Raw genomic sequence first — 27,093 nt, forward strand, 5'->3', positions numbered from 1 at the left:
TGTCTGTCTGTCTAAGCTACCTTGTCATTATTGCTATGCATCCGCTCATGGTTGGTCTGTCTCTCTTTCTGACAGGACAAAGGAGAACTGGAGTCCCATCCACGGGGAGAGAAAAGGTGCAGAAGACAAGAGAAGAACAGAGTTGCGGCCAGGAAGACCAGAAAGAAGCAAACACAGCAAGCAGATGAACTCCACGAGGTACAAATGACCTTTCAGTTCCCCATTTGTTTATCTTTCATGCTACCGCTTTCATTATTATTAAACGTATAATAATAATGAAGATAATAATAACAATAATAACACACTTTATTTATGAAGGTCTTATTAAAGGTCTTATAAAAAATAAATAAAATCAGCACCATAATTAAAACATGATAACAAGAAGGGACTTAAAGGGCAAGACCACTTTAGTTGAGGTTTGGTTTGTGTAGTTACCTTGCCATGATGTAACTCCAAAGGTGGACAAGAAATGAAAAATAATTGCTCCATTAATAAGAAATTGATAATTAAAAATATGCTCCCCATTGACTTACATTGTGCACTGAAACAGCTCTCAAAGTCACTCTTTTAGCCCATAAACGAACTCAAACAAAGCTGATTCAGACAATATAGAACATCACCAAACCCAGTACTGTTTATTTTTGAAATAAAAATGTCAACTTCCTGATGATTTTAATATTTGAAGATCCGGATCCGGATCCGCCGATCCAGTCCAGGTTTTCTTTCTATTAAAAATAGCTAAATCAACATTTTATTTAAAAAAAAACAGTACTGGGTTTGGTGATGTTCTATATTGTCTGAATCGACTTTGTTTACATTCGTTTACATGCTAAAAGAGCGACTTTGAGAGCTGTTTTACTGTACAATGTAAGTCAATGGGGAGCATATTTTGAATTATCAATTTCTAATCAATGCAGCAATTATTTTTTATTTCTTGACCACCTTTGGAGTTACATCATGGCAAGGTAACTAACTACACAACCCAAACCTCTACCAAAGTGGTCTTGCCCTTTACATTTCAGCTTGAGTAATATTTAAGTCAAGCAACCGTTCTTGTACTTAGGAGTAGGACATTCTATTAGTGTTTCCACCCCTGCACACACACACCAATAGATGCAGCTTGTGATGAGGTACTGTCGTGCCAGAAATGACAACGTGACATGACAGTTTGTGTGAGTTGTGAAATCCTGCTGGGAGCCGCTTACATTTCTTGTAAATACCCAGGCTGAAAAGAAAGGCTCTCGCGCTCACTCACTCCCCCTCCCTCCCTTCTTTCCTTCCGGTCCTCCCACCTCTATGACGCTCCCTTTCTTTTCTTTTTCTCACCCGTCCCACTGCCTCTGTCCCCCCGTCCTGTCCCCCCCCTCCCCTTCTCCCTGGAGGATCAAATTTCACAGCCAGATCCATACACACACACACACACACACACACACACACACACACACACACACACACACACACACACACACACACACACACAGAGAAAATGTTGAGTCGATGACCCTTGTGTCCTCACTTCTCGGTACTTAGCGCTGAACGGACATCCCAGAAGGACCTTCAGCACATAGAGATCCATAGCATTTCCATATCAACTCCTTTGTGTTTGAATAGTTTTTCTCTCATAGTGCTGCCTTGTGCCCCAGTCAGGAAGTTATTAATATTTTTTTTCATATTCTGCAACAAAGACAAACAAATGTGATGGATATTAAAGCCCGATTTATACTTCGTTGTACGATGGTGTTGTACGGCAAAGATAGACGATATACAAGCTCACAGTGCATCGCGGGTGCGACGCGCTGTCAGCTTATAGATCGCCTTTTGTCATGTGACACCAGTGCAGCATAAATTAAGCAGTCCTCTGCTTCAAAATATAATAATTGAAAAGCTGAAAAAAGCCTTATGAACTTTACTGAATGTATAGATGCAACATTTATTGTTGCGTGGTTATCAATAAAGAAATGACATACACATCCTTTTTTCGTATAGCTTCGCAAAATAGAATTCATTACCGCAGCAATAGTATGCAATAGAGAAGTCACAGCTTGGATATGTCAAACTGGAACAGTATTACTTTATTATTTTAGGGCAAATGATGATGATGGTGATTTATTTGTCAGATTAGTAATGATGGGTTTATGTAAATCATTTGTTAGAACATACTTATGTGACCGTAAAACTAGGAAAATAATTTACAGAATGACATTTAAGCAGAAGTCTTCTTGAGCAAACCATTTACCCACTGTGTTTTTCCAGAGGAGCTGTAGAAGTTTACCAGTACACTGGTTATAGCAGGCAGCTCCTTCCTGTCACTATGTATAACTAAAGAGTTCTGTTGAACATGGTCACCTGTATTTTCTAAATAAATGTACATAAAGCCTTTATAAAGGTAAATAGATATAGGTTTCAGCTATTTAACTCCCAATCCACTCCCGGTATACTGTGTACTTCGTTGACTGGGATCCCAGAGGTCTATACTTGGTGCCCCCCTGCACGTTTTGAGCTTATTGTGCAGTTTTTTTGGGAATATTCACCTGTTTTCACTTCTCTTCAAATTGAAGTTGATTTTATTCCAATGTGGTGTTATTTGTTTATCTCTGTCCTAAACTTGAGTAATAATCCACAAATCTGGCCAAAGTCCAAACTGTTCCCACAATGAGTTCAAGGTGGGCACTTCTGTCTTTCACTTTCTCTTTCAAATACTTTCTCTATCTCACCACACCCTCTGCACAATACTGTAGTATTTACCCAGCACAGCTGACTAGAGCAGTATTCTGTGTGTGTGCGTGTGCGCATGTGTGCATGTGTGTTTGAGTCAGTACCTGTGGTCCACACTTACTGTATGCTGTCTCATTAAAATTGTCTGTCTCCTTTCCTCTCTGTCCTTCTCTCTCGTCCTCTTTTGGTTCAATTTGAGGAAGCAGCGTTGACACAAACTAATCTACCATAACTCCTGGTAAAATATACGGTAAATGTCAGCACATCACAACCCAGTGGGCTGTGATGACTAATAGGCACTGCAAGGGTTTCAATCTGATTCTGTCCAAGAGTGTAAACCAGTGCTTCCAAACCTTTTTAGCTCGAGACCCAAAAGAGAAATTTGATGTTTCCCCGGAACCCAAACTAATGAAAAGAAAAACTAGCTAGAAGCCCACAATGCGTCGCGATGCACTTGCACTACTTCTTAAAAGTATTTATTTATTTATTTATGGAATTCTTTTGAAAGGTGTTTGGATTTGTTTTTAATTTCTGAAAAATTTAGATTCTTGGGGGAATATATTTTTGAAAATACTTTGAAATAATAATACAAAAATGAAATGTAGGAAACGAAAAAAGGGATATTGCGACCCATAACAAATGGGTCCCGACCCATTGTTTGGGAAACACTGGTGTAAAGTAGATAGTTGCAACCATATGAAGCTTCTGGGCTGACTCAGGTCTAGTGTGAGATCATGGTCATGAGATCATGATTCATGTTTATTGCTTTTCTCATGATACGTGATAAGATACAGATTTAGGCACAGCCACCTACTCAAGGACTTGATTTGGCGGGATCTATTTTTCTATAATTTCTCCCCTCCTTCCTGTTCTCTCACCTCTCTCTCCCCATCTCTCTTTCTCTCTCTTGCTCTCTCCTACCCAACCACATTCCTGTTCTGTCTCTCTTATTTAACATTCCACCCACTCTTCATCTGCAGGAGCTTCAGAGTCTGGAGCGTTCCAACACAGCCCTGGAGAAGGAGATCGATTCCTTGAAGAAAGACTTCCAGCGCTACACTACAGCTCTGGAGCGCCACAAGCCTTTGTGCCGGCTCCACGCCTCCAACTCGCGACTGCCCGCATCAGCCTCCCCCACGCCAGCAGTGGCTCCTCTCTGTGCGGCCCTCCTAAATGGCTCCAGCCCTTCCAGCTCCACCGGTACGCAGAGTCCCCTCTCTGCCTCCGTCTACACCGCACCAGCAGCCACCTTTTCCCACACAGGAGAGGCTGCATCTACATCTGCCTTGAGTCGCCTGAGTCCATCTGACACCCAGTGCCAGATCTCCTACTCTGGTTTCACTGCCACCCCCTCTGTCCCGGGCCTCCATGCCCTCGACAAGCCTGCCAGCTCTCACCTCGCTCTGTTGCTGTCATCTCCTGTCCCCACGACATCTGCCCACTTTTCTACCAGCCACTGCGCCCCCTCAGGCCCCCCCACTCGTCCAGGACCACCTGGCCTCACTTCCACCAGGCTAACAAACGTTCCCCTCACACCGGTCCTCGCCGGTGCAGCATCAGACCTCCCACCCGTCAGCTCACTAACAGCATCAGCTCTGTCACGATCTGAAGGCACCTTCCGTCTGTGTTCTTCCGACAAGACAACTAATGCCCTTCTTTCCCAAACCGACACAGCTGTCCTACCCCCCTCTACCAAAACAGTGGCCCCACCACCGCCTTATCCTGGTCTAGTAAATGTCCAATCCCGACCCGACTCTCATCATCTTAATGTGAGAGCGAACCTGGCTCATGCTGGAGCTTTTTTGGTCCTACCAAAGGCCCCAAGGAGAGAAAATGTAGCAGTGCGCGGTCTCACAAATGCACACCAGCAGCTTCACTCAGGTCAGAGCAGCGGTTTTCTGACAGAATTCAGTCCTCTTCTACCTCTGTCCAGTCAAAGTTCTGTCGCACCTCAGACAAACCCAGGACGTTCCCCTGCTCGTGACTTTGCTTTAAGTAGCAGTGGTAGTCAGCTTAACAGCACCAATACCTCTGCTTCTCTGCTGTCCCTGCTCACTGTCCCCAGCCCTCTAATAGTCCCTCAGACAGGCTCTAGTAACTTCACTGGGTATGTATCCGGTTCTGGCCAGGCCCGACTGTCCATCTCTCACTCCCTGCCTAACCTGTCCACAGCATCTGAACCCTCTTTGTCTGATCTCCTGGAGCTCAACCCTTGGCTTTTGGACAACACACCAGGTTGGGACTCGTAACCAGTGTTTGCTGCAGCCTAAGGTGGCTTTTCTTTTCTTTTTTCATATGAAAGCGGATCCATCAGGCCAGCTGAATTAAAAACTGGAGGTGTGTTTTAACATATAGAGGGGAACTCACTGGACAATTGTAAAAACATGCAACAAACCATCTCATGCATCATTGCTATAATACGCCAAGAAGACGGCTAAAAGAATGAACCTACTTCTCATGCCAGATTTGGGAAGTTTAAATAAAGTTAACTGGCTAGCTCTTTATGTTTTTATTTATTACATGACAATTGTGTCGTCCAATGGTGGCTGATGGAACATAAACTGTGGTTAAAAAGACACTGAAGACCATTAAGATCATGATGATGATGATGACGACGACAAACTTGGTTCAAAAGACTAATGAGCATTAAGATCATCATGATGATGATTCTCAAAAGGATGATTCTCAAAAGGATGATGATGATGATAATGACAATGACAAACGTGATTTGAAAAACACTAATTCTCATAATGATGACGATGATGATGATGATGATGATGATGATGATGATGATGATGGTGGTGATTATGATAACTTTAAAAGACTCTATGGAGCCTTAAGATCATGATACTGATTCTCATGATGATGATGATGATGATGATGATGATGATGATGATGATGATGATGACGACAAAGTTGGATAGGCGGTCCCAAAAGTGTTCCACTTTCACTAATGCATTAGGATAGTGGTGCCCCATCACCATCATGTGTGTGCAGGTTTTCATCTAACACTACACCAGGTGATTTCAACTGGTGAAATAATTTTCCAATGAAAGCCTGCATACACTGTGGACCTCTTTGGACCATTCTGATTTCATTTAAATGATTATCTGTACAGCAGGTGAGGAAATATAACTGTTGAGGAACTAGAACCTATAATCACAAAAGTATTTTTTACTCTCTCTTCATGTTAACTAATTGATTGAATTGTATTGTATTTGTGTACTCTGTGTGCCTCAGTTGTCTCTGAATATTTATAGTACTTTTATTCGTAATAAGTTAATTGCAGTGTTTATTAGTATGTATTGTGTGTGTGTGTGTGTGTGTGTGTGTGTGTGTGTGTGTGTGTGTGTGTGTGTGTGTGTGTGTGTGTGTGTGTGTGTGTGTGTGTGTGTGTGTGTGTGTGTGCCTACATGTACAGTATGTGACAGTATCACTGTCTGCAGTGCTAAATCTGTACACCAGGGGGTACTACAAATGCCAAAACTAACATGTCCTTTAAATTGGTTTGTTTATGCTATTATATGTCTGATTGTTTTGATTTAAAACTGTATTGAGGGATTATCATATAACAATAAAATATTACATTTATGTAGAATTTCAATGTCTTAACCATTTGTGACTGCAACAGAAAACATTATATTTTTAAATGCACAAGGCAAGGTAATTGTGCATAATGAACTGAAATGCACATTAAATGGTCTGATAGTCCCTTTAATTATTATTTTTTATTATATACTGTCCTATAAGACAAATGGCACTGTTCTATTGAACAGCTATTTCAGAAATGTTCTGAAAATGTTGACCATTTGGACTAAGATGAATAATTACCCAAACATTTTATGATTTTGGGTATGATCTTTGGTGCCCCCCAAAGGGAGCCCAGACCCCAGGTTTGGAAACACTGACCTACTAATGCACCTCACCTGGCTGGGAGTAAGGAACTGCACAGCCTGTAGGGGCCGCTCAGGCTTCTTCGATCATGATTGGTTAAGACAGTATTTATATATTTTTTAAATCTATAGGCCCCCCCCCCCCCCCTGAACTTAATGGATCCTCCTTGCCTTGGCCACCCCTTATCATCAGTTGTCCTGAAATCTGAGAAATCACTGCTGCATGTTAACAGCATAAATAAAGGATGCTGCATCACTGCCATGAAGGTGGTGGGTGGGGGTGAGGTGTGGGGGGGCCCAGCAGATAATTGTGCAGTTGAGTTAATTAGTGTGTGTGTGTGTGTGTGTGAGAGAGAGAGAGAGAGAGAGAGAGAGAGAGAGAGAGAGAGAGAGAGAGAGAGAGAGAGAGAGACAGACACACACACACACACACACACACACACACACACACACACACACACACACACACACACACACACACACACACACACACACACACACACACACACACACACACACACACACACACACACACACACAGAGTCACAGAGACAAAGAATTGGCTGAAGTATCTCTGAGAGAATGAAACTAAGAAGAATTTAGCCACACTAAATGAACTTTTTCTCCTCTTTTATTCAGAAAGACACTTAAGTAATTGTAACTGAGAAAAATAAACTTATTTATAGCCACCTATACCGCTGCACAGCTCTGTTTACACATGTATTTATTAGTAGGCCTATATTTTAATTGTATTTCTTAGTTTTTATCGTTTATATTTTAGGCAATATAACAGTAGGTAGTTTCCCATGCCAATAAAGTCCTTTTGAATTTGTTTGAAATTGAACTGAGAATGAGAGAGAGAGAGAGAGAGAGAGAGAGAGAGAGAGAGAGAGAGAGAGAGAGAGAGAGAGAGAGAGAGAGGGGGGCAAGTGGATTAGTGAAGAGATAGATGGAAGAACAATGGAGGGGACTTGATCCCCAAATCCCACCAGTCATGGCCAACTACAGTCCTGCACAGTGATGTTGTAGGTCTACACACATGCGCACACATCGCAGGGAGGAGAGGGGTGCAGGGAGAAGGAGGAGGCGGAGTAACCGGAACACTCGCCCCAAAACACGCTCACCCCCATTTTTGTCGAGGACCACTCGCCCCCAGCGGTTCTTGTACTCTTGTGTATTTGTTTTACTGTGGATAGGGTTAGAAACAAGTTTAGGGTTAGTTAGGCATAGTTTTACTAGGGTTAAGTTTAGGAATAAGGTTAGGTTTTAGGCACAGTTTACTGATGTAAGGTTACGTTTAGGAATACCAGGTGGCGACCGTTCCGAGGTTGCTGGATTTGCCCCGGGGCGACTGTGTTTTACTGCGGTCACGCTGGCCGCACTTCAGAGAGAGACGGTCGCACTAGCCGTGCTTCAAAAATTGCTGCGCAACTACGTGGCCTTTTACGGTTAGGCGAACTGATGGTGCGTTCAATGAAATCGTAAATCCCAACCACTTCAATATATACATGTAAAAATGTAATAAAACTCTATCTAAAAAAATCTAAAAACATTGTTTGTGTCTAATGTTCTCGTCTGTGATTATTACCAAAATGTTTTACTGCACAAATTATTAATAATAAAATATTGAAATATAACAGTTCAATGTAATTTTTGGGAAAATCTAAAAACAAAGTTATCAACCAGCAACTAAATGTTATTGTGCCAATGTGTGTCCTTTACAATATGTGATTATTACCAATATATTTTACGGTACCGATTAATAATAATAAATTATTGAAATATTACAGAATCCCATCCATTTACATGTAATCTTTCGAAACATCATTAAAAATTATAGTTATCATTCAACAACTATATATTAATGTGCCCAAGTGTCTCCTGCACACCAGGGATGATTATCGATATGTTTTACAGCAGCAATTATTAATAATAAATTATGGAAATATTACAGAATCCCATCCATTTCAATGTTATTTTTCGAAAAATCTTTAAAAAAATCAAAAAACATAGTTATCACCCAAGGACTAAATATGAATGTGCCCAAGTGTCTCCTGCACACCAGGGATCATTATAAATATGTTTTACAGCAGCAATTATTATTAATAAAGTATTGAAATATTACAGAATCCCATCCATTTCAAGGAATCTTTCGAAAAATCATAAATAATTCTAAAAACATAGTTATCACCCAAGGACTAAATAGTAATGTGCCCCATAGTCTCCTGCACACCAGGGATGATTATCAATATGTTTTACAGCAGCAATTATTAATAATAAATTATTGAAATATTACAGAATCCCATCCATTTCAATGTTATCTTTCAAAAAAAATTCAAAAATTCAAAAAACATAGTTATCACCCAAGGACTAAATATTAATGTGCCCCATGGTCTCTTGCACACCAGGGATCATTATCAATATGTTTTACAGCAGCAATTATTAATAATAAAGTATTGAAATATTACAGAATCCCATCCATTTCCATGTTATCTTTCAAAAAATTATAAAAAAATCTAAAAACATAGTTATCACCCAAGGACTAAATAGTTTTATTTCCCATGGTCTCATGGGTCGGGGGATCTTAGTATAATTTGAAATTCAATTCCGATTCACTTTTCAAATAATTATTTTACTGATTTTCCTTTCAGAAACCAAATTAAATATTGCTCCATTTTTCAAATAATCACTTCCAAATTAAACCTCAGATTATACTAAGATCCCAAGGTCAGTTGGGGGTATCTTAGTATAATCTGATATATTATATTCAATTCAAATTCACATCTGAAAAGTCTATTTTACTGATTTTCCTTTTAGAATCTAAATTAAACATTGCTTCATTTTTCCAATTTTCTAGCCCACAAAGCAATCAGGAAAATGCTCCATTTTTCTGATATTGTGCTTAGTATTTTGGCGTCTTTTGATTTGGGACTGACACTGAGAAAAGCTCAAAATAGGGTTTTTTTCAGTTTTTTCATCCCAGAATAAAAATCAAAGAATGTCTTCATTTTTTCAATTTTCTAGCCCACCCAAAAATCAGGAAAATGCTCCATTTTTCTGATATTCTGATTAGTATTTTGTCATCTTTTGATTTGGGACTGACAAAGGAAAACATCTTTATTTGTCTTTGTTTTTCAAAATGTCAGTCATCTTTTAATCTACATTTTTCATCAAAACAAAGATGTCACGTGACCACGTGTTACATCACATGGTCTTTGTCCTTCAAAGTAAAAGTTGTAGTCTAACATGTAAGCAATAGGATCTACAGACAGTCATTAACACCACATCTAATGACTGTATGATGTTGTTTTTAATGCCTTTTCTGTCTTTTTTTTTAGATCAAAGCTACGGCTCACAAAAGTATGTTGCAAGACTACCAAACCTTTCTGGGACATAAAACCGTAAATCCCTTACAACTATATACTTGTGGTGTGGAAGCTCCACCAGCAGGGGTCATTCACTTTCCCCTTGTGCCTCCCAACTTCACAGCACCTTAGTAGTTTTACTGAGGTGCTGTCAACCTAACAACCTTTTTGTTCTTCTATACAAATATTTTCTTTCACATCAGGATTTAAAGGACGAGTTCACCCATTTTCAACCTGTCTTCATATAATTGTTCCTCAATAATGCTCATGATAATATGGCACCCATCGAAAAAAAAAATCCGATGGGGAATCCAAGATAATAGAAACTACAGGCTTTCTATTCCTGTTAGCACGCTATAATGGAAACCATTGTTCTCGCGTTAATAAAAACAAATATATACAATTTTAAATATTGAAGGGAAAAAAATCCTTTCTGTTGAACTGATAATCGGCTGATTCTTTGACCAGATCCGAGAGCCGCCATGAGAAGTAAGTAAAATCGATATGTAAGGCTTAGGCTGTGAAAACCAACTAGGCTGATGAGTTGTCTGATGCTTATCTAAGAGTTAATGTCGCTCGGTTTCACTGATGAACTCCCTTAGCCATGATGTCAGTCCTGATGAACTCCCTTAGGACTTTGATGTTTGTCCTGGACGTTTTGGTTATCTCCATATATGGAGTTCCAGTAGGGGTTCTCTGATGTCAGCGCTAGGTATGTTAGGTATCTCCATGATAATCGTCTAGGAGAGATTCTATGATGTGTTGGAGATTTCAGCTATTTAAACAACAGACAAATTGTGCAATGACATAATTTGTCGTTTGTCCGTCCATTGTATTGGTGAAATTAAGAGCAGACAAGACTGTTAAAATTAAGTGTATTAATTAATCAAGCAGTAAGTTAAAAGTTAGAGAAATGTACTTAACAGAGATCTCTGGGCTCACACTAGCTTTCCTTATCAGCAACAAATTGCATCGAGGTCACCTCACTAAGTCTGAGCCCTCTTATCTGTCCCTAGAGCCCCTATATACTGAAATGTGGGATGGTCTTCAGGTTGGTTCGCCACCTGACTCAGCATTTGTCTTCAAACAATGGGGGGGGGGGGGATTTCTCTCCAACCTGCATCTTTCTAAGATTAGGGAAGGACAGAAAGGAACAGAAACCACAAATGCATACACATGTACAGACAGATGACCTCTCATCACTTCAACGGCCGGGCCATCTGACAGTTTTGTCTTCTTTATTGGGACAGCAATTAAACAATAGTAATTAAAGCAATCGCATATTCTTATAATACCAACTAGTATTAACTAAAGCTTTAAAGGGATATCAATTGCCATCAGATGTCAGACTTGGGGAGGTTAATTGTCTCCATCTATGGGAATCTCCATTTGGGAAGGTTGTGATCAAATAGGTCACTAAAGTCGGGACTGAATAGGTCATTCATCCCATTAGGTTTCTGGGCACCTTGCCATGATCCACCTTGCGGTGTTATCCATCTATGGCTAATGCTGGCAAGTATGCCCTGAACGTTCTTTATACTTTCACTGGTAGATGCGTTTCTGAAGTGTCCATAGCCCTCCTTTGCTTTGCTTTGCTTTGCTTTGCTTTGCTTTGCTTTGCTTTGCTCCTATGAGACACAGACTGAGAAGAAAAAAATCACACAATTTTAGCAGGAGCATTAGTGAGGATCTATGAAGATAGGTTGAAAATGGGTGAAGTCGTTCTTTAATGATCATTAGACTAATAACCCATTACCCATTATCAATAAGTAACCCACCTATATCCCAAACTCCCTCCCTAGTCAGAGTTCATAGTTTTATTGAATGTAGAATTATGTGCAGGATGTCATTTGTATATGTGAGGGAACTTAATTTACTGTCTTTCCCTATAGGACTGACCGTGGGTAGCTACCTGGGATGTAAGTTGGGGCTTGATCAACCCCGGCTGGGTCACCTGGGCGAGGGTTCATGTTGCAAGACCCGAAACACCCTATGACCCCAGGCTACAACACTGATGATACATCCCAGGTGCATCCATGTGATGTATTCTTTATTGTATGTACTTAATTTAGGAGAGAATATCTCAACTGTTCTTGGCTAATATGACCCCCAGGGAACAACTTAGAAACTGTGACTAATTCTCTATCCGGAATGAAATACCCGAAAATGACCACGCTCTTTTTTTAAATGACCATAACCGGTGCACTACTTCCAACATGGCTCTATCTGCTAAACCTTTGGAGCTACAGATTTACTGAGGTGCTCAAAATGTTCAGAATACTTATGATTAGGGAAACATAGTAAAGTGTAAAATTTCTAATTTGATATTTGACAGAACAGCTAAAAGAAACATATTACTGTCCAGGGCCATAAGGATATTTTTGCGCAAATCAATCTAAGAGCACCACATTTGTCCCAGATGTAACCCAGGGCATGCTCTAATGATTTAGCAAGAGCGCCCGAGCCAGCAACCTTCAGGGTCATCATAGTGGCCAAATCCAATATGACCGCCACCTGAAAAAGTTTTTGGCTATAACGTTTGAACCACATTTTCAGCTATGAATGCAAACTTGGTGTCTAAATCATGTTTTTTGACAATTAAAAACATGTTTGAATGCTTATCTTTATGATTTAATCTATCTAGAGGACACTAATTTGATTATCACAAATATGGCTACTATGTTCTGAAACAACCAATGTATCTTACGATGTAATTTCATTGAAACAAGAATGATTTAACAGTAGAACTAATTCCTATGATGATAGACCTACAGCTAGAGCTAATACAGTATGTTCAACAATGCTCAGCATAAAGTGTAATACTATATAGTATTACTATTCTATACACCATTGACTAGTATGATATCATACGGTACTAGTCACTAGCCACTGTCAGGATTCATCTACTCTGCTGTGGCCACCACGGCTCTTGCCGGCGTACAGTATATGATGATGACCATATACTCCAATCTTTGGACATGGAAAGTTGATCTTTTCAGGCTCCAAAGTAAGGGTGACCAGAGTTTCTTTGAGATACCTGCACTCCTTTTCCCATAGTCAGGGAAGGCTGATGTTGGTCAAATGGTAACCAGGTCCCTTGAGAACTTCCTCCCAGCCAAGCTGCACTGATTCAGCATGTCCGAACCTGGGAACCTTACTGGACCCATCTCGCAGATGCCAGTAAAGCTTGCGCCATCCTCCTCCACTGTGGCTGCAAAAGTCATGTAGTGGACACAGCAAATGCTGCAAAACTGGAGTCTGCTGCATCTCGATATATAGATGTTGTGTGATTAGGACATTAAAAACAATCATCACCCGAGGAATCAAAAGGACTGAGCACATGCAACTGTGTGTGTGTGTGTGTGTGTGTGTGTGTGTGTGTGTGTGTGTGTGTGTGTGTGTGTGTGTGTGTGTGCTCGTGTGCGTGGTGCAGTATGTATCAGTTATCGCAGAGCTGTTCTGTTGTTGTAGTAATACCAAGACACATTCCTAGCAACGATTTGTTGTTTAGCAATTCACTTTTCAGATTCTAATTTGAACATATTGTTCAAATTCCATACACCTTTGACTATTATGATAGTATTCACTTTATGCTGAGCATTGATGTTATGGTTTGCTGACCAGCTGCTGCTGGAAGTGCCAACTGCACCCACTAAAGTTACAGGGGTGACCGGGCCTTTGCCGTGGCTGCCCCCTCTGGAATGACTTACCTTTACGCATCAAAGCAGCCCAGTCATCTTTACTAAAGACTAATTTTTTGTCCTTGGCATTCAGTAACAACTAAAGCAGCCTTACCTTCCTCTATTGGCGCTAATGTTTGTTTGTCTGTGCTTACTCATTGTTTACTATTGTCGGCTTACATTGCATTGTTTGCTTCCTGTTTTTTTTTGTTTTTTTTTGCTTTGTTTTGCTTTTTACCTGTACAGCACTTTGGTTGACCTGGTCATGTTAAATGTGCTATATAAATAAACCTTGATTTGATTTGATTTGATTTTTAAAAGGGCGTGGTCATTTTCGGGTATTTCGTCCCGAATAGAGAATTAGTCACAGTTCCTAAGTTGTTCCCTGGGGTCATATTAGGGACCAGTCGAAATTTACATAAGGGGGGGCATGGAGGAAAATAGGGGAGGGTCATGCCTTTCTAATTTTGGTCCAAGGGAGGGTCAGCTAATTTGACTTTGAATCCAAGGGAGGGTCATGCAATTTTGAATTGATAAAATAGTCCGTTTTTTATATACCTTTTTAGTACAGCAGAACAGTGGTCAATGACCCCTCTCCATTTCAAAGGATACAAAGAATTCAAATCAAGTAACACCTTGTCTATTTAGAATCAATGACGGTCGTTAACAAGCCATCAACGCACAGCAAGTGTGAACGACCCAGTCAAATCTATTCAGCGTCTTAACGATGGTGGTTGAACAATTAAGCAAAACTTCAACAGGCGTTATTGGAGAGATGCATTATAAATAGGCCTACTATAACTGGATATTCATAATCATTTGAAGTAATTCTGTGCATGTGATTAATGTGGATCTATATGGACAGTTGTGTATAGATGCCTATAGCTCCACAAGTAAAACCAGAAGCATCAGGCCATAATTGATAGCCTAATTTGTTTTATGTAGGCAACAGTGTAGTTGTAGTCACTGTAGTTGATAATTAAAAGGGCAGAGTGACAAAAGTTTTAAACTACTGGTTACCAAATATTCAACTTTCTTCAATCTGACCAGGATTCAATGGGTTTCCCACATGTAAGATGAGAACACTATCCATTCTGCTACCACTACTACAGATACACTGTGCATTTAGCAAGACTGACTACACTACAGCAATGTTCTAATCAATGTGGAAAGCAAAACATTGGACATATCAGTTTTAAATGTCATGTTGTATTTGATGGGGAGGGTTAGGGGTGTCAAGAATTTCACAATACGATACATGATGTTGGGCATGATATCGATATGATATATTATTAATGTTCTTTTCTCATGTATCATCAACATTGGCCATCATCTTATAAATAACGTTATAAAGCAAGTTAGAAACAATTACAAAGTGCTTTGTACACAAATAAATACATTTGTGCAAGCTTAATGGAGAAGTGAAGTTCTCACAAACTATAAACCCATTGTTTCAGAGGACAGATAGACACTAATATAACAAATATAATATAATATAAGACTGCATAACTATAAATTCCACAAACCTCATATTTTTGTCATCTGGACTTTACCAACCAAGTGCAGCCTAGTTATTTCCAACAGCTAAAAAACATCTATAATACCAGATACAGTATAATACAATCTTAGATTAGATGTAGGCCTATTTGAGAGTGCAGATGCATGTCACATTAACGAGCGTCAACGAGCATCAGCTGACACACAACACCTCCCCTCTGCAGTGCTTTAAACTGAAAGTGACTGACTGGAGTCTGTTTCATTTCTCTCCAAAATACCTTGAATATGATGGAGGACATGATTAATAATTACTATGATTATGATAAGCTTTACATTTCATATCATACAGTAAAAACTCCTAACTTTCACCGGCAAAAAAAAAGAAAGTGTTTTTTTTTTATTAAAAAAACAATTTAAAAAATATTACGATACAGTATGACAATACCTATCATCACATTTTAATACCACGATAGGCTATATCGTGACACAATATATCGTGACACTTCTAGGCGGGGAGGGTTACTCTTTTTTTTGTAATCACTTGGGGAGGGTCATTGATTTTTTTTTTTTGTCAAAGGGAGGGTCATGGCATTTTAGATCAGGGCACATACATTTCCTCCATGCCCCCCCTTATGTAAATTTCGACTGGTCCCTTAGCCAAGAACAGTTGAGATATTCTCTCCTAAATGAAGTGCACACATATCTTAGCCAGGTCCTAGAAAGTGAATGACCCCTGCTGGTGGAGCTTCCACACCACAAGTATATAGATGTAAGGAGTTTACGGTTTTATGTCCCAGAAAGGTTTTAGTAGTCTTGCAACATACTTTTGTGAGATGTAGCTTTGATCTAAAAAAAATGACAGAAAATGCATTAAAAAACACATCATACAGTAATTACATGTGGTGTTAATGACTGTCTGTAGATCCTATTGATTACATGTTAGACTACAACTTTTACTTTGAAGGACAAAGACCATGTGCTTTGACCCATGGTCACATGGCTTCTTTGTTTTGATGAAAAAGGTAGACTAAAAGATGACTGACATTTTGAATAATAACCATTCCAGGCTTTTGGATTCCAGATGAATTAAGAAAAACTAAGACAAATAAAGAGCTTTTTCCTTTGTCAGTCCCAAATCAAAAAATGCCAAAATACTAATCAGAATATCAGAAAAATGGAGCATTTTCCTGATTTTTTGGTGGGCTAGAAAATTGGATAAATGAAGCCATTATTTGATTTTTGGTCTGGGATGAAAAAACGCCAAAACCTTTTTTAAGAGCTTTTTTTCAGTGTCAGTCCCAAATCAAAAAAAGCCAAAATACTAATGAGAATATCATAAAAATGGGCCATTTTCCAGATTTTAAGGGAAAAAATAAAAGTTTCAAAATGAAGCAATGTTTTATTTAGGATCTGAAACGAAAATCAGTAAAATATACTTTTCAGACGCTTATTCCAATTGAAAAACAAATAATAAATAAGATGCCCTGACTCCAAAAGCCCGGGGGATCTTAGTATAATCTGAGGTTTAATTTGGAAGTGATTATTTGAAAAATGGAGCAATATTTAATTTGGTTTCTGAAAGGAAAATCAGTAAAATTATTGTTTAAAAAGTGAATTAGAATTGAATTTCAAATTATACTAAGATCCCCCGACCCAAGAGACCATGGGAAATAATACTATTTAGTCCTTGGGTGATAACTATGTTTTTTGAATTTGTTATGATTTTTTGAAAGATAACATTGAAATGGATGGGATTCTGTAATATTTCAATACTTTATTATTAATAATTGCTGCTGTAAAACATATTGATAATCATCCCTGGTGTGCAAGAGACCATGGGGCACATTAATATTTAGTCCTTGGGTGATAACTATGGTTTTTGAATTTTTTATGATTTTTCGAAAAATAACATTGAAATGGATGGGATTCTGTAATATTTCAATAATTTATTATTAATAATTGCTGCTGTAAAACATATTGATACTCATCCCTGGTGTGCAGGAGACCATGGGGCACATTAATATTTAGTCCTTGGGTGACAGCTATGTTTTTTGAATTTCTTATTATTTTTCGAAAGATTACATGGAAATGGATGGGATTCTGTAATATTTTAATAATGTATTATTAATAATTGGTACAGTAAAACATATTGGTAATAATCACATATTGTAAAGGACACACATGGGCACAATAACATTTAGTTGCTGGGTGATAACTCTGTTTTTAGATTTTTTTTATGATTTTCCCAAAAGATTCATTGAACTGTATGGGATTCTGTAATATTTCAATATTTTATTATTAATAATTTGTCCAGTAAAACATTTTGGTAATCATCACAGACGAGAACATTAGACACAAACAATGTTTTTAGATTGTTTTATTACATTTTTACATGTATATATTGAAGTGACTGGGATTTACGATTTCATTGAACGCACCATCAGTTCGCCTAACGTACAAGGCCACGTAGCTGCGCAGGAATATTTGAAGCGCGGCTAGTGCGACTGTCTCTCTCTGAAGTGCGGCCAGCGTCACCGCAGTTGTGTTTTGGGGCGAGCGTTTTGGTATTCGGAGGAGGGAGAGGAGAGGAGAGGAGGAGAGTTAGATAGGAACACTGAACATCATCAGAACGGTGCACTGCTGGATGAACAGAGGCAAAACATAACAGGGGGTCAGACAGACAGACAGACAGACAGACAGACAGACAGACAGACAGACAGACGCAACCCTCGTCGATTAGGTAATAGGAAGGTAATAGAGATAAAGAGGAGACGGGAGGGGCACACGGCCACGGACAGGAACACGCATATCGTGTGTTTTAAAGCAGGTTTAATGAAGAGAGGGTTCATAATATGCTATAGGAGGAGCAAAGCTGGGCTAGGCTACATAAATAAAAGGTAAATAAATAAATAAATAAATCGCTCCTATAGCGTCATCCGCAGTGAGTAGCCTCCCCGTCTCTCTCCTTGCACCACCTAGGCATGGGGACAGACCGAATAACGGGCAGGGGGAACACATCATCATGAGCAAAACGTCAAACAAGGCTGAAATATTATTATACTTATAATAATAATAATAATAATAATAATACCAAAGCAATAACGCAGGAGGAGCAATTTTTTTTTTCAACCCCCATTTTGTGTCTTTTTTTTTTTTTTTTTTTTAAGAGGCAAGAGGAGAATAGCCTATAGCAGAGCGCCAGGATAAGGATTCGGTGTTGCATCGCATCGGGCCCCTGCTGGCGAGCGACTCGCACATGTCGGAGCGTTGAGGGACTGTATCCCCGCCCTGCTGCTGCTGCTGCTGCTGCCCCACCGCCACCACCACCATACGAGACGGCAGGAGGACCTGGAGGAGGCTCATCTAGGGCTTCTAGTCACCCCGACAAGGAGGACCTCGAGAACAAGCGATTAGAAGGAGGGGGTTAAACGGTTACACAAAACGAAGCCTGGAGGACAACACAAGTCAGTGATGCGGCAGCCGAGGTGGGCCCAGATCGACGGTTTTATGATATCATCATCACCACCATCATCCAGCAGCACGGCGAGGAACCGATCAATTATTTATAATTGATAAAGAAGGCTGATTGATGAGGACAGTACTAGCCATCATCATCTGACTGGCCCTGGAGTCAAATTGTCCCTTTTTTTTGGGGTGGAAAGCAATTGGTGCTTGAATCGGTGCTTTGATCACAGCGATTTGCTTCTTTTACGTAAGGAGGAGGATCAATACATGCGTGTGTTAAATATATAAATAAATGCCAAATTTAGGCCGATGACTTCAGTGTGACGCCAATACAGCAGCAGAGAGAGAGAGGCGTCTAGTGTGAATTGTGTAGTGAAGATACACGCGTCTGTCTGTGTGTGTCTGTGTGTGTGTGTGTGTGTGTGTGTAGGCTATACCTTCATGGAGACGTTATAGATTATTATTATTGTTGTTGTTTTTTTGTATTTTTTATTCGTGCAAATTAACGAGGATGCTGCCATTTCACCGACAACAAGCGACCATTTCTTGATTCCGAGGAGCAGAGAGACTATAAGGTGCGAATAAGAAGCGGACATCCAGTGATTCTCTTCACCTCTCCTCCTCTTCAACCTTCCCTCCATCTCACCCTCCTCCTCTCCTCTCTCTCTCTCTGTCTCTCTCACCCCTCTCCTCTTGAACCCGAAACCCCCCCACTACCCCAATTTATCATTTTGATCAATTGATCATACATCAGTGCCTCTTCATCCTCTCCCGAATCCGACACACACACACACACACACACACACACACACACACACACACACACACACACACACCCAGCGCGCGCGCGCGCGCACTGCAGCGATCCGATCATCATGGAGACGACCAAGCTGCCTCCGACCAGCCCCTCCTCGCCGACCACCGGCTTCTCGGTGCCGTCGGCGGAGAAGGTGGACGGCTTCCCCCGGAGGTCGATGCGCAGAGCCCGGCAGAGGAGGTCCCACAGCTCGTCCCAGTTCCGCTACCAGAGTTCACAGGTGGAGCTCACGCCGCTGCCTCTGCTCAAAGGTGGGTACAAGCTAAATAATGTTCACTCTTTTTTTTTTTTTTGCATTGCGTTTACAACTTTTTCAGGATAACACATTTTTTTTACCTCAGTGTCGATTTGGTGGAATGTGCACTTGCAGTGGTGTTAAAGTAAGAGTAAGTAGGCCTACATTTACTCAAGTAGCCTACTTAAGTAAAAATGTTATGTTTACTTGAGTATCTCCAATTTCAGTAGCCCACTTTTACCTACTCCACTACATCTCAGAGTCAAAGACGTTTACTCCACTACAATTATTTGAAAACTTTAGTTACCAGTTACTTTGTAGATTTTGATTGTTATAAACATACATTAACCACTTCAGCCCTATATACATTTTGGCCATTTGAAAATAGCCTATCTACAAGCTTGTAGATCTGCTATTTTCAAAGGATGTTTGTAAATTAGAAAACTTGGGAAATGGGACCTTCAGCATACTGAGTACTTTTACTTTTGGTACATTTTGATACCAATACTTTTGTACTTTTACTGAAGTAAATTTGGAATTCCGGACTTTTGTAACATAGTATTTCTACATTGCAGTACTGATACTTACTGAAGTAAACAATTTGAGTACTTTTTCCACCACTGCTACCTTGATGAAATTAGATAATAAAATGTTGCATTGAGCAAGACTAGTGGGAGCCAGGAAAAGTTTTAAAATAACATTTTGGTGACATTTTGGTGTTTTCTTTTTCTTTTCTTTTTTTGAGAAATAGCCTACTGCCAGGGGGTCTCTTACCCCAAGAGAGGGCCTTTTACTTCACTCTACCCTACCTTCCTTGTTAGAGGCCTATTGATGAATTATATTGAACATTCTTCAGTATCTAAACATTTCCAGTCTCTATGTTCAACGCTTTGACCAAAAGAGAAGCCACTCTCATTGCTGCTGCTAATCTCGCATCGATTTACCGTTTAGTGCTCAGTCATATCCGGGTTAGAGCCCGCCTACAGTGTATCCGGAAATTTCCACACGCACACATATGAGGTGCATGCACGCACGCACGCAACGCGTTTCTGTTTCTGCTCTAGACCGGATTTACAAACTGCAAAGCGAAACGATCCCAGTCCGCCTGCCAGTCTAAACTTTTTGGCACTGAATGAGGTTAAACCCTGAAAACAGACCAACAGGTCATGGCTGGAATTACAGCTGACTTTGAAAAACATTCAGCTTTGCCAATGAGGTTGCCCACATTTCTGCACAAATAAGGGGGCTGTTCAAGAGATGTTTGTTTAATGTTGTTTTGTAACTCTGTATAGGCTTTATTGTCACATCACAGGTTTACAGAAGTAAAAGGCTACTCCCTGTGGCAGCTGCCATGTCAGAAAAATCATTCTCCAGTTTACAATTTAAAACCTGATGTGCGAGAAGGGGTTGACATATCTAGCTGTAATGCATGTGCAAAGTAACATTTCATTAGACACACACCCTGGAATGCAAGGCTACTTTTGGTGCACTAATTCCAGGTAAGGCATGGCTTTATTTAACACTGTCGCTGTGCTGTTTGCATGCTGTAATAGCGAAGCAGTCTTTTCTTTGTAACACTGCCATTTTGGCAGTGTTACAAGTTTTGGTTTTGGTTGTTCAGGCTTTTGGTATTATTAGTGTGTCACTTTATTCTACACCCAGCTTTGTTGTGAACAGTGCACCTCATGGAGGTATAAGTTGTATAACCTACAAACATTAATGTAATAATACTTTAGTCGGCAGACGGCAGCCCCCCAGCCCCCCTACTAAAATCGCTTCCAGCGTGCCTATGCCTATACTTGGGACCTATTCTGATTCAGGGGCGCCGATCCTGCGGGGGCCTTGGGGCTCAAGCCCCTGGGAGAAAAGACGAGCCCCCACCACAATCTCCGTCGCGCGGGCCCATATTGACATTACCATTACAGTAGCTCGCCCATTGGCTCGGGTGGGCTCTATAGGGAAAATGGGAAATCTGGGCACAAAAACAGAGTGGGCAGTCTGGGCACCAGACCTCGGAAGAGTGGATACTAGGGGAAATCCAGGCACCAAAACCGGAATACCTTGAAGTCTGGCATGCATATTACTGGAATGCAAAGATGATTAGTTTAGTTAAGGTTAGGCACAGTTCTGTGAGATTAAGGTTAGGTTTAGGCATAGTTTTACAGAGGTTAGGTTTAGGATTAAGGTTTGGGCTAGGCATAGTTTCACTGAGGTTAGGATTAAGGTTTGGGCTAGGCATAGTTTTACTGAGGTTAGGATTAAGGTTAGGGTTAGGCATAATAATTTTACTAAAAGGTGCACAATCTTCCGCGGTCTGGTGCCCACTCTTCCTGGTACCCACTCTTCTCTAGTACCCAGTCTTCCCCAAAACATGGTGCCCAGATTTCCCTAGTGCCCACCCTTCCTGTATTCACCAAAAATAGGAGATATTATGAGGGATTGGGTAATGAATATTCTGTAGGCACCACCAGTGTGACCTTTTGAAATTATTATGCTGATGCTCGCCCCTTTCCTAGGTATACTATTGCTGTACAGTAGGTTCTGTTTGCTCTGTGTGTTTTCATTCAGCATGCAGCTAGAGGGAAGGCTCAAGACAAATAGATGGTGCCAGGATTGATGTCATATTGTTAAATATAGCGTTGTCTGCACTGCATTTCTTAAACACGGACCTGCTCAGATCACTGGTGTGCTTGTTCCGTAGGCGTCAGTTTGTCAGAAAGACAAAGCTCATAGTAGCCAGGTGTGGGTTGAATGGCATTTTCAATTCCCATTTGTGTGGGTCAGTTTTGCAGCCTTGTGCCCTAAATGGATGGGGTTTACCATACAGTACGATAAAGTTAATGCCAAAAAATGTAGATCAGTGATTCTAAACCTTTTTCATTTCAAGGACCCCCAGTTTGATATGCATGAGCTATTACCTGTTTTTAAGTGAGAGCTTCTGGTAACTTATGGTAAACAATGATGCATTAGGCCACAGACCCCCATTTGATACAATTCCTTATCTCTGGGACCCCAATCCATACTGTAAAACCCTCATTGTCACTTTAACTCTGAGAGTTATTACAGACCCATAAGGGTACATTTGGTTACTGTCAGTCATTTAACTGGGGACTTACTGGAACCCCCACAAGGACCCTTGAGGGCCCCCCACCCCACATTGAGAACCAGATTTAGAAAACTACAGAAAAATGGGGCTATAGTCACTTGAGAATACTGTACCCTTTCCATGACTGACAACACCTGTGAGACTGTCCTGATTGTACGGACTGTTGATGTGGCAAACCCTGCCCATCAGGTAGGCTTCCCCTTGCTGTATAAAACAAACCACATTCATTATTTGACAGGCTTGATAAAGGAAAGGAAATTTGACTGAAAAACAAGCAACCATTTAATCAGGCACTTTTTCAGTGAGCGGATATTTCTTTACCCTGCACCTGCACCCAATTATGTTTGATGTCATGTATATACACCAGTTCACCTTTTCTTTTTTTGGGGGATAAAGGCCATGTAATCTAGCTGAACAATACTGTGTTAAGTATAGACCGGCTGACAAATTAGTCCCAATCGATGAGGATATTGAATAGTAGATTATAAGGAACATGAAAAGTATAAGGAAATGCTGTTGTTTTTGTATCAACCACTGATTGGTTTGTGGTCGTTTGCATTGGCATATCATGAATCATACATCAGTAACCATAAATCATAGACCCTGCACAAAGCTGTACTAAAAAAATAACTTCTTCTGAAGGCTAGAACTTGCACAGGGTTAGGGAATAACCCTGTATATGGGAAGCAGATACGAGTCAAAATGTCCGGATCAATATTTTTGTACCGTGGCTTCAAGGCCTGGCCAGCTTAAGGGAGATTTATACTTGGTTGCGCACCGGTGTCGCGCACCGAAAATAGCCGATGTACAAGCTCAGAACGCGTCGCAGCGCGCCGCGTCCTGAGCTTGTAGATCGGCTATTTTAGGTGCACACAAGTTGACACAACCAAGTGTAACTCAGGCTTTACTCAGTTATCTGTCAACTATCTCTTTCTTATTCTTTCCATCACACCAACTGGTCTGTCTGTCTCTGCTGCTCACCTTCTTTTGCCCTCAACCTTTTTTCCCCATGCTCTCTCCTCTGTTTCTCTCTCTCTCTCTCTCTCTCTCTCTCTCTCTCTCTCTCTCTCTCTCTCTCTCTCTCTATCTCTCTCTCTCACACACACACACACACACGCCACCTTCTTCAGGTTGTGCATGTTATGTGTCATTATACATGCTGCTGACCCCTCTTTATAAGGTGACTTTCCCTTTGATGTAACCTGCAATCTGTTTCCATTAACCCTCTATGACAAAAGGACCTGTGTGTGTGTGTGTGTGTGTGTGTGTGTGTGTGTGTGTGTGTGTGTGTGTGTGTGTGTGTGTGTGTGTGTGTGTGTGTGTGTGTGTGTGTGTGTGTGTGTGTGTGTGTGTGTGTGTGTGGGTGGGGGGGGGGGGGGGGGTTAGAGTGCAAGCATGCTATACTACTAAGTGTATTTTCCGACTTCACTGACATGGCCTGCAAGGCGTAGCCTACCATAAGAGCATGTGCAATGCATTATGGATCCAAGACCTTTACGTCCAACAAGCTTCCACAGTAAGCCAATGTACACACAACATCTTTCACACAACAACATTCTTTCTGTTAAAAAGAACCCCTGGAAACAGTGTTGCCAGATCTGCTTATTATAAGCGACTTTGGGCTTGTTTTTTCCTGTGAAGTCGCTTGTAAATATTGGAAGTTGCGGGTTGCGTTTATTTGGGTGTTGTTGCTTATTTTGTGCTACCTTTCTAAAGTTGTTTAAACCAGTGGTTCTAAAATATTATTATTATTATGTCATGGACCCCAAAATTAATATGTAATTATCCGCAGACCCCCATCTGAAAATATTTTGTGCCATAAAAGATTTGTGTTGTTAAAATGTTTCAAAAATATTCTACATTTCCCACTTTTTTTCTAGATTTGTTTGAAAATAGCAGATCTACAAGCTCAAAACATGTCGCATCGCAAGGCGTTGTGAGCTTGTAATCGGCTATTTGAAAATAGATAGGTTTAAAAGTGCTCATATGGCCTATAGTCGCTTCTTTTGGGCTTATTTCTCTCGCAAAATCTGGCAACACTGCCTGGAGGTCCATTTTGGCTGTGTAGCCACCATAGAAGTCCCACATTTTACATGCTGGCTGTACTAGGCTTACTGCTGCGGCAGTATTGCCTGATCCCCGAGAGAGACTGATAGTAGAATGCAGCACTAATGCAGTGAAAATGCAAGGTGAGGGAATTTTGCATTGGTTTTAGTACATAGGCCAACTATGTGGACCTGTACATATACTCACTCTCTCTCTCTCCTCTCTCTCTCTCTCTCTCTCTCTCTCTCTCTCTCTCTCTCTCTCTCTCTTCCTCTCCCCCCTCCTTGCTCTCTAAAATTAAATGAATATATAGGCCTACATATAAAATGACAAATGTACATGAGAAATTGCTTCATTATGGTGATATTGAAACATATTGTTACAATAGTAACTAATAATTTGTTTTGTGTTATAGTAATTTCAAGTGGATTGAATGATAGTGAAAGACAACCAGGGGCGTGCTGGGACCAAAATTCTGCTCTGGGATTTTCCGAACCGGCCCACCGTTTTGTCAACGGGGGGGGGGGGGGGGGGGCTGATTTGGTTTTGTCAACGGGGGGGGGGGGCGTGTTTTTTACACCACTGCTGAAAAACGTCCCAGCCCAACAGTAACGTAACTAATAATTGGGCCGCGCGACCCGGAAATAACCATAATAATCCTAAAACGGGAGCTTTTTTTTTTTTTGGGGTGGCCCACCGGACGTCTGGCGGCCCGTAAATGGCGCGGCCGTTCTGGAATTTTCCCGAATTTCCCAGTGGCCAGCACGTCCCTGAAGACAACCAAACACCTCCATGACTTGTAAACGCAACAATTGACCATTTCTGCCAGTGGTTTAACAACTGAATACACGGCAGAATGAACTTACTGTAGAAAGGCATCATTAATATTAATTAAAAAGACATAGCAATGGTATGGTGTAGTCCAATAATAAATGAGTCACATGTAATTTGCAGGCTGCATAAATACATTTTAGTGAGGTTGTAGTTAAGTGCACTATGCAGGCACACATACTGATTTCCATAAAGTTTCAAGCCAATGCTCTCAGTGGTCTGCGATAAGCCAGATTTATCCTATGGCGTACAACGGGGCTTGTAGCTATTTTCAGCGCGCAACACCATTGTGCGACAGAGCGTAATTTTAGCATAAGATTATCCATTTCCCGCATCCTTTGTGGGAGGCATTTGCAACATTCTGCACTGAGCGTACAAGGGCATGTGATAGTAGACACATTAGAGTCTTCAGCATGTGCTACTGTCATTTCTATAGACCTTCAGTTTGTTGTGGGTCTTTTTGCCATGAAACAATGGACAGGAGAAGCCGAGGGGGCACAAGCCTGCGGTAAATTGTAGTAAAGCAAATGTCAAGGATCCTTCAACCTTTTCAAGCCATGTCTCAAGTGAGAAATGTAATGTAAGACGAAAAACGACCGGGTGCTCTCGATCGAGATAATATGCTGACGTCCAGCTAAATGCGAGGTGCTCAGGAAGTGAAAATAGATTCTTTGAAGACAGGGAAGGCCTTAGGCTGACTTCAAGCACACTCACAGCTAGCCAAGGATATACTGTAGTTAAAATACTTTATTTTCTCTAGGACATAATGTAATAAATATAAAAACTTCTAAAAAGTCATATAAGGATGCCGACCGGTTTCAACCCGCGTGGTGTTTCCTCAGGGCATGGCTAGAAGTTGAAGAAGACAAATGTAATCAATTGTCGTGGAACCAAGAGGCGCACAAGCGCATTACATCACAGCTCTTAATCAACGTGAATAAGGCTGTCAAACACAGTTTTCATGCAGTGCAGAGCCTGACCCAATATCGTGAACCACCATGTGATTACATGCCAGCTTTATAGCAGTGGTTCTCATAGTGGGGTGGCACTGGGGGGACTACCCAGTGCTCCTTGAGGGGATTCCAGGGGGTCCCCAGCTAAATATTTGATACTTAAGAAGGACCCATACCAATCTGTAACTCTGAGAGTGTACACATGGAGCCACAATTTGTACACTCTCAGAGTCATGGGGGTTGGTTGCCTAATGCAGTGGTTCCCGAACTTTTTAGCTCGAGGTCCAAAAGAGAAGTTTTATGTCTACAAACTAGTGGGACCCAAACTAGTGAAAATGGCCGATGTACAAGCTCAGATCGGCTATTTTCACTACTTCTTAAAAGTATTTTTTTTCTTCTAATTTATGGATTCTTTAATTTATTATTTGTTTATGAAATTATTTTGAAAAAATGTTAAATTCTTTTGTTTTTGGTATTTAATTTATGAACA

The 27,093-nt window shown here is 40.7% G+C and overlaps 2 protein-coding genes across 2 annotated transcripts in view; both read left to right on the forward strand.

The window, feature by feature from the left end:
• batf2 (basic leucine zipper ATF-like transcription factor 2) overlaps window positions 1-5,605 on the forward strand; it is a 6,610-nt gene extending 1,005 nt beyond the window's left edge. Inside the window, exons 2-3 of the mRNA XM_080451997.1 lie at window positions 76-198; window positions 3,696-5,605. Coding sequence (XP_080308123.1) covers window positions 76-198; window positions 3,696-4,964 — 1,392 coding nt within the window. The 3' untranslated portion in view covers window positions 4,965-5,605. The remainder of the gene's footprint in view (window positions 1-75; window positions 199-3,695) is intronic.
• A 13,846-nt stretch (window positions 5,606-19,451) lies between these two features.
• ppp2r5b (protein phosphatase 2, regulatory subunit B', beta) overlaps window positions 19,452-27,093 on the forward strand; it is a gene marked incomplete at its 3' end in the record, with an annotated part of 58,072 nt that continues 50,430 nt past the window's right edge. Inside the window, exon 1 of the mRNA XM_080450851.1 lies at window positions 19,452-19,683. Coding sequence (XP_080306977.1) covers window positions 19,491-19,683 — 193 coding nt within the window. The 5' untranslated portion in view covers window positions 19,452-19,490. The remainder of the gene's footprint in view (window positions 19,684-27,093) is intronic.

The sequence above is a fragment of the Gymnoscopelus braueri genome (assembly GCF_963280865.1).
Source record: "Gymnoscopelus braueri genome assembly, chromosome: 15".
NCBI lineage: Eukaryota > Metazoa > Chordata > Actinopteri > Myctophiformes > Myctophidae > Gymnoscopelus > Gymnoscopelus braueri.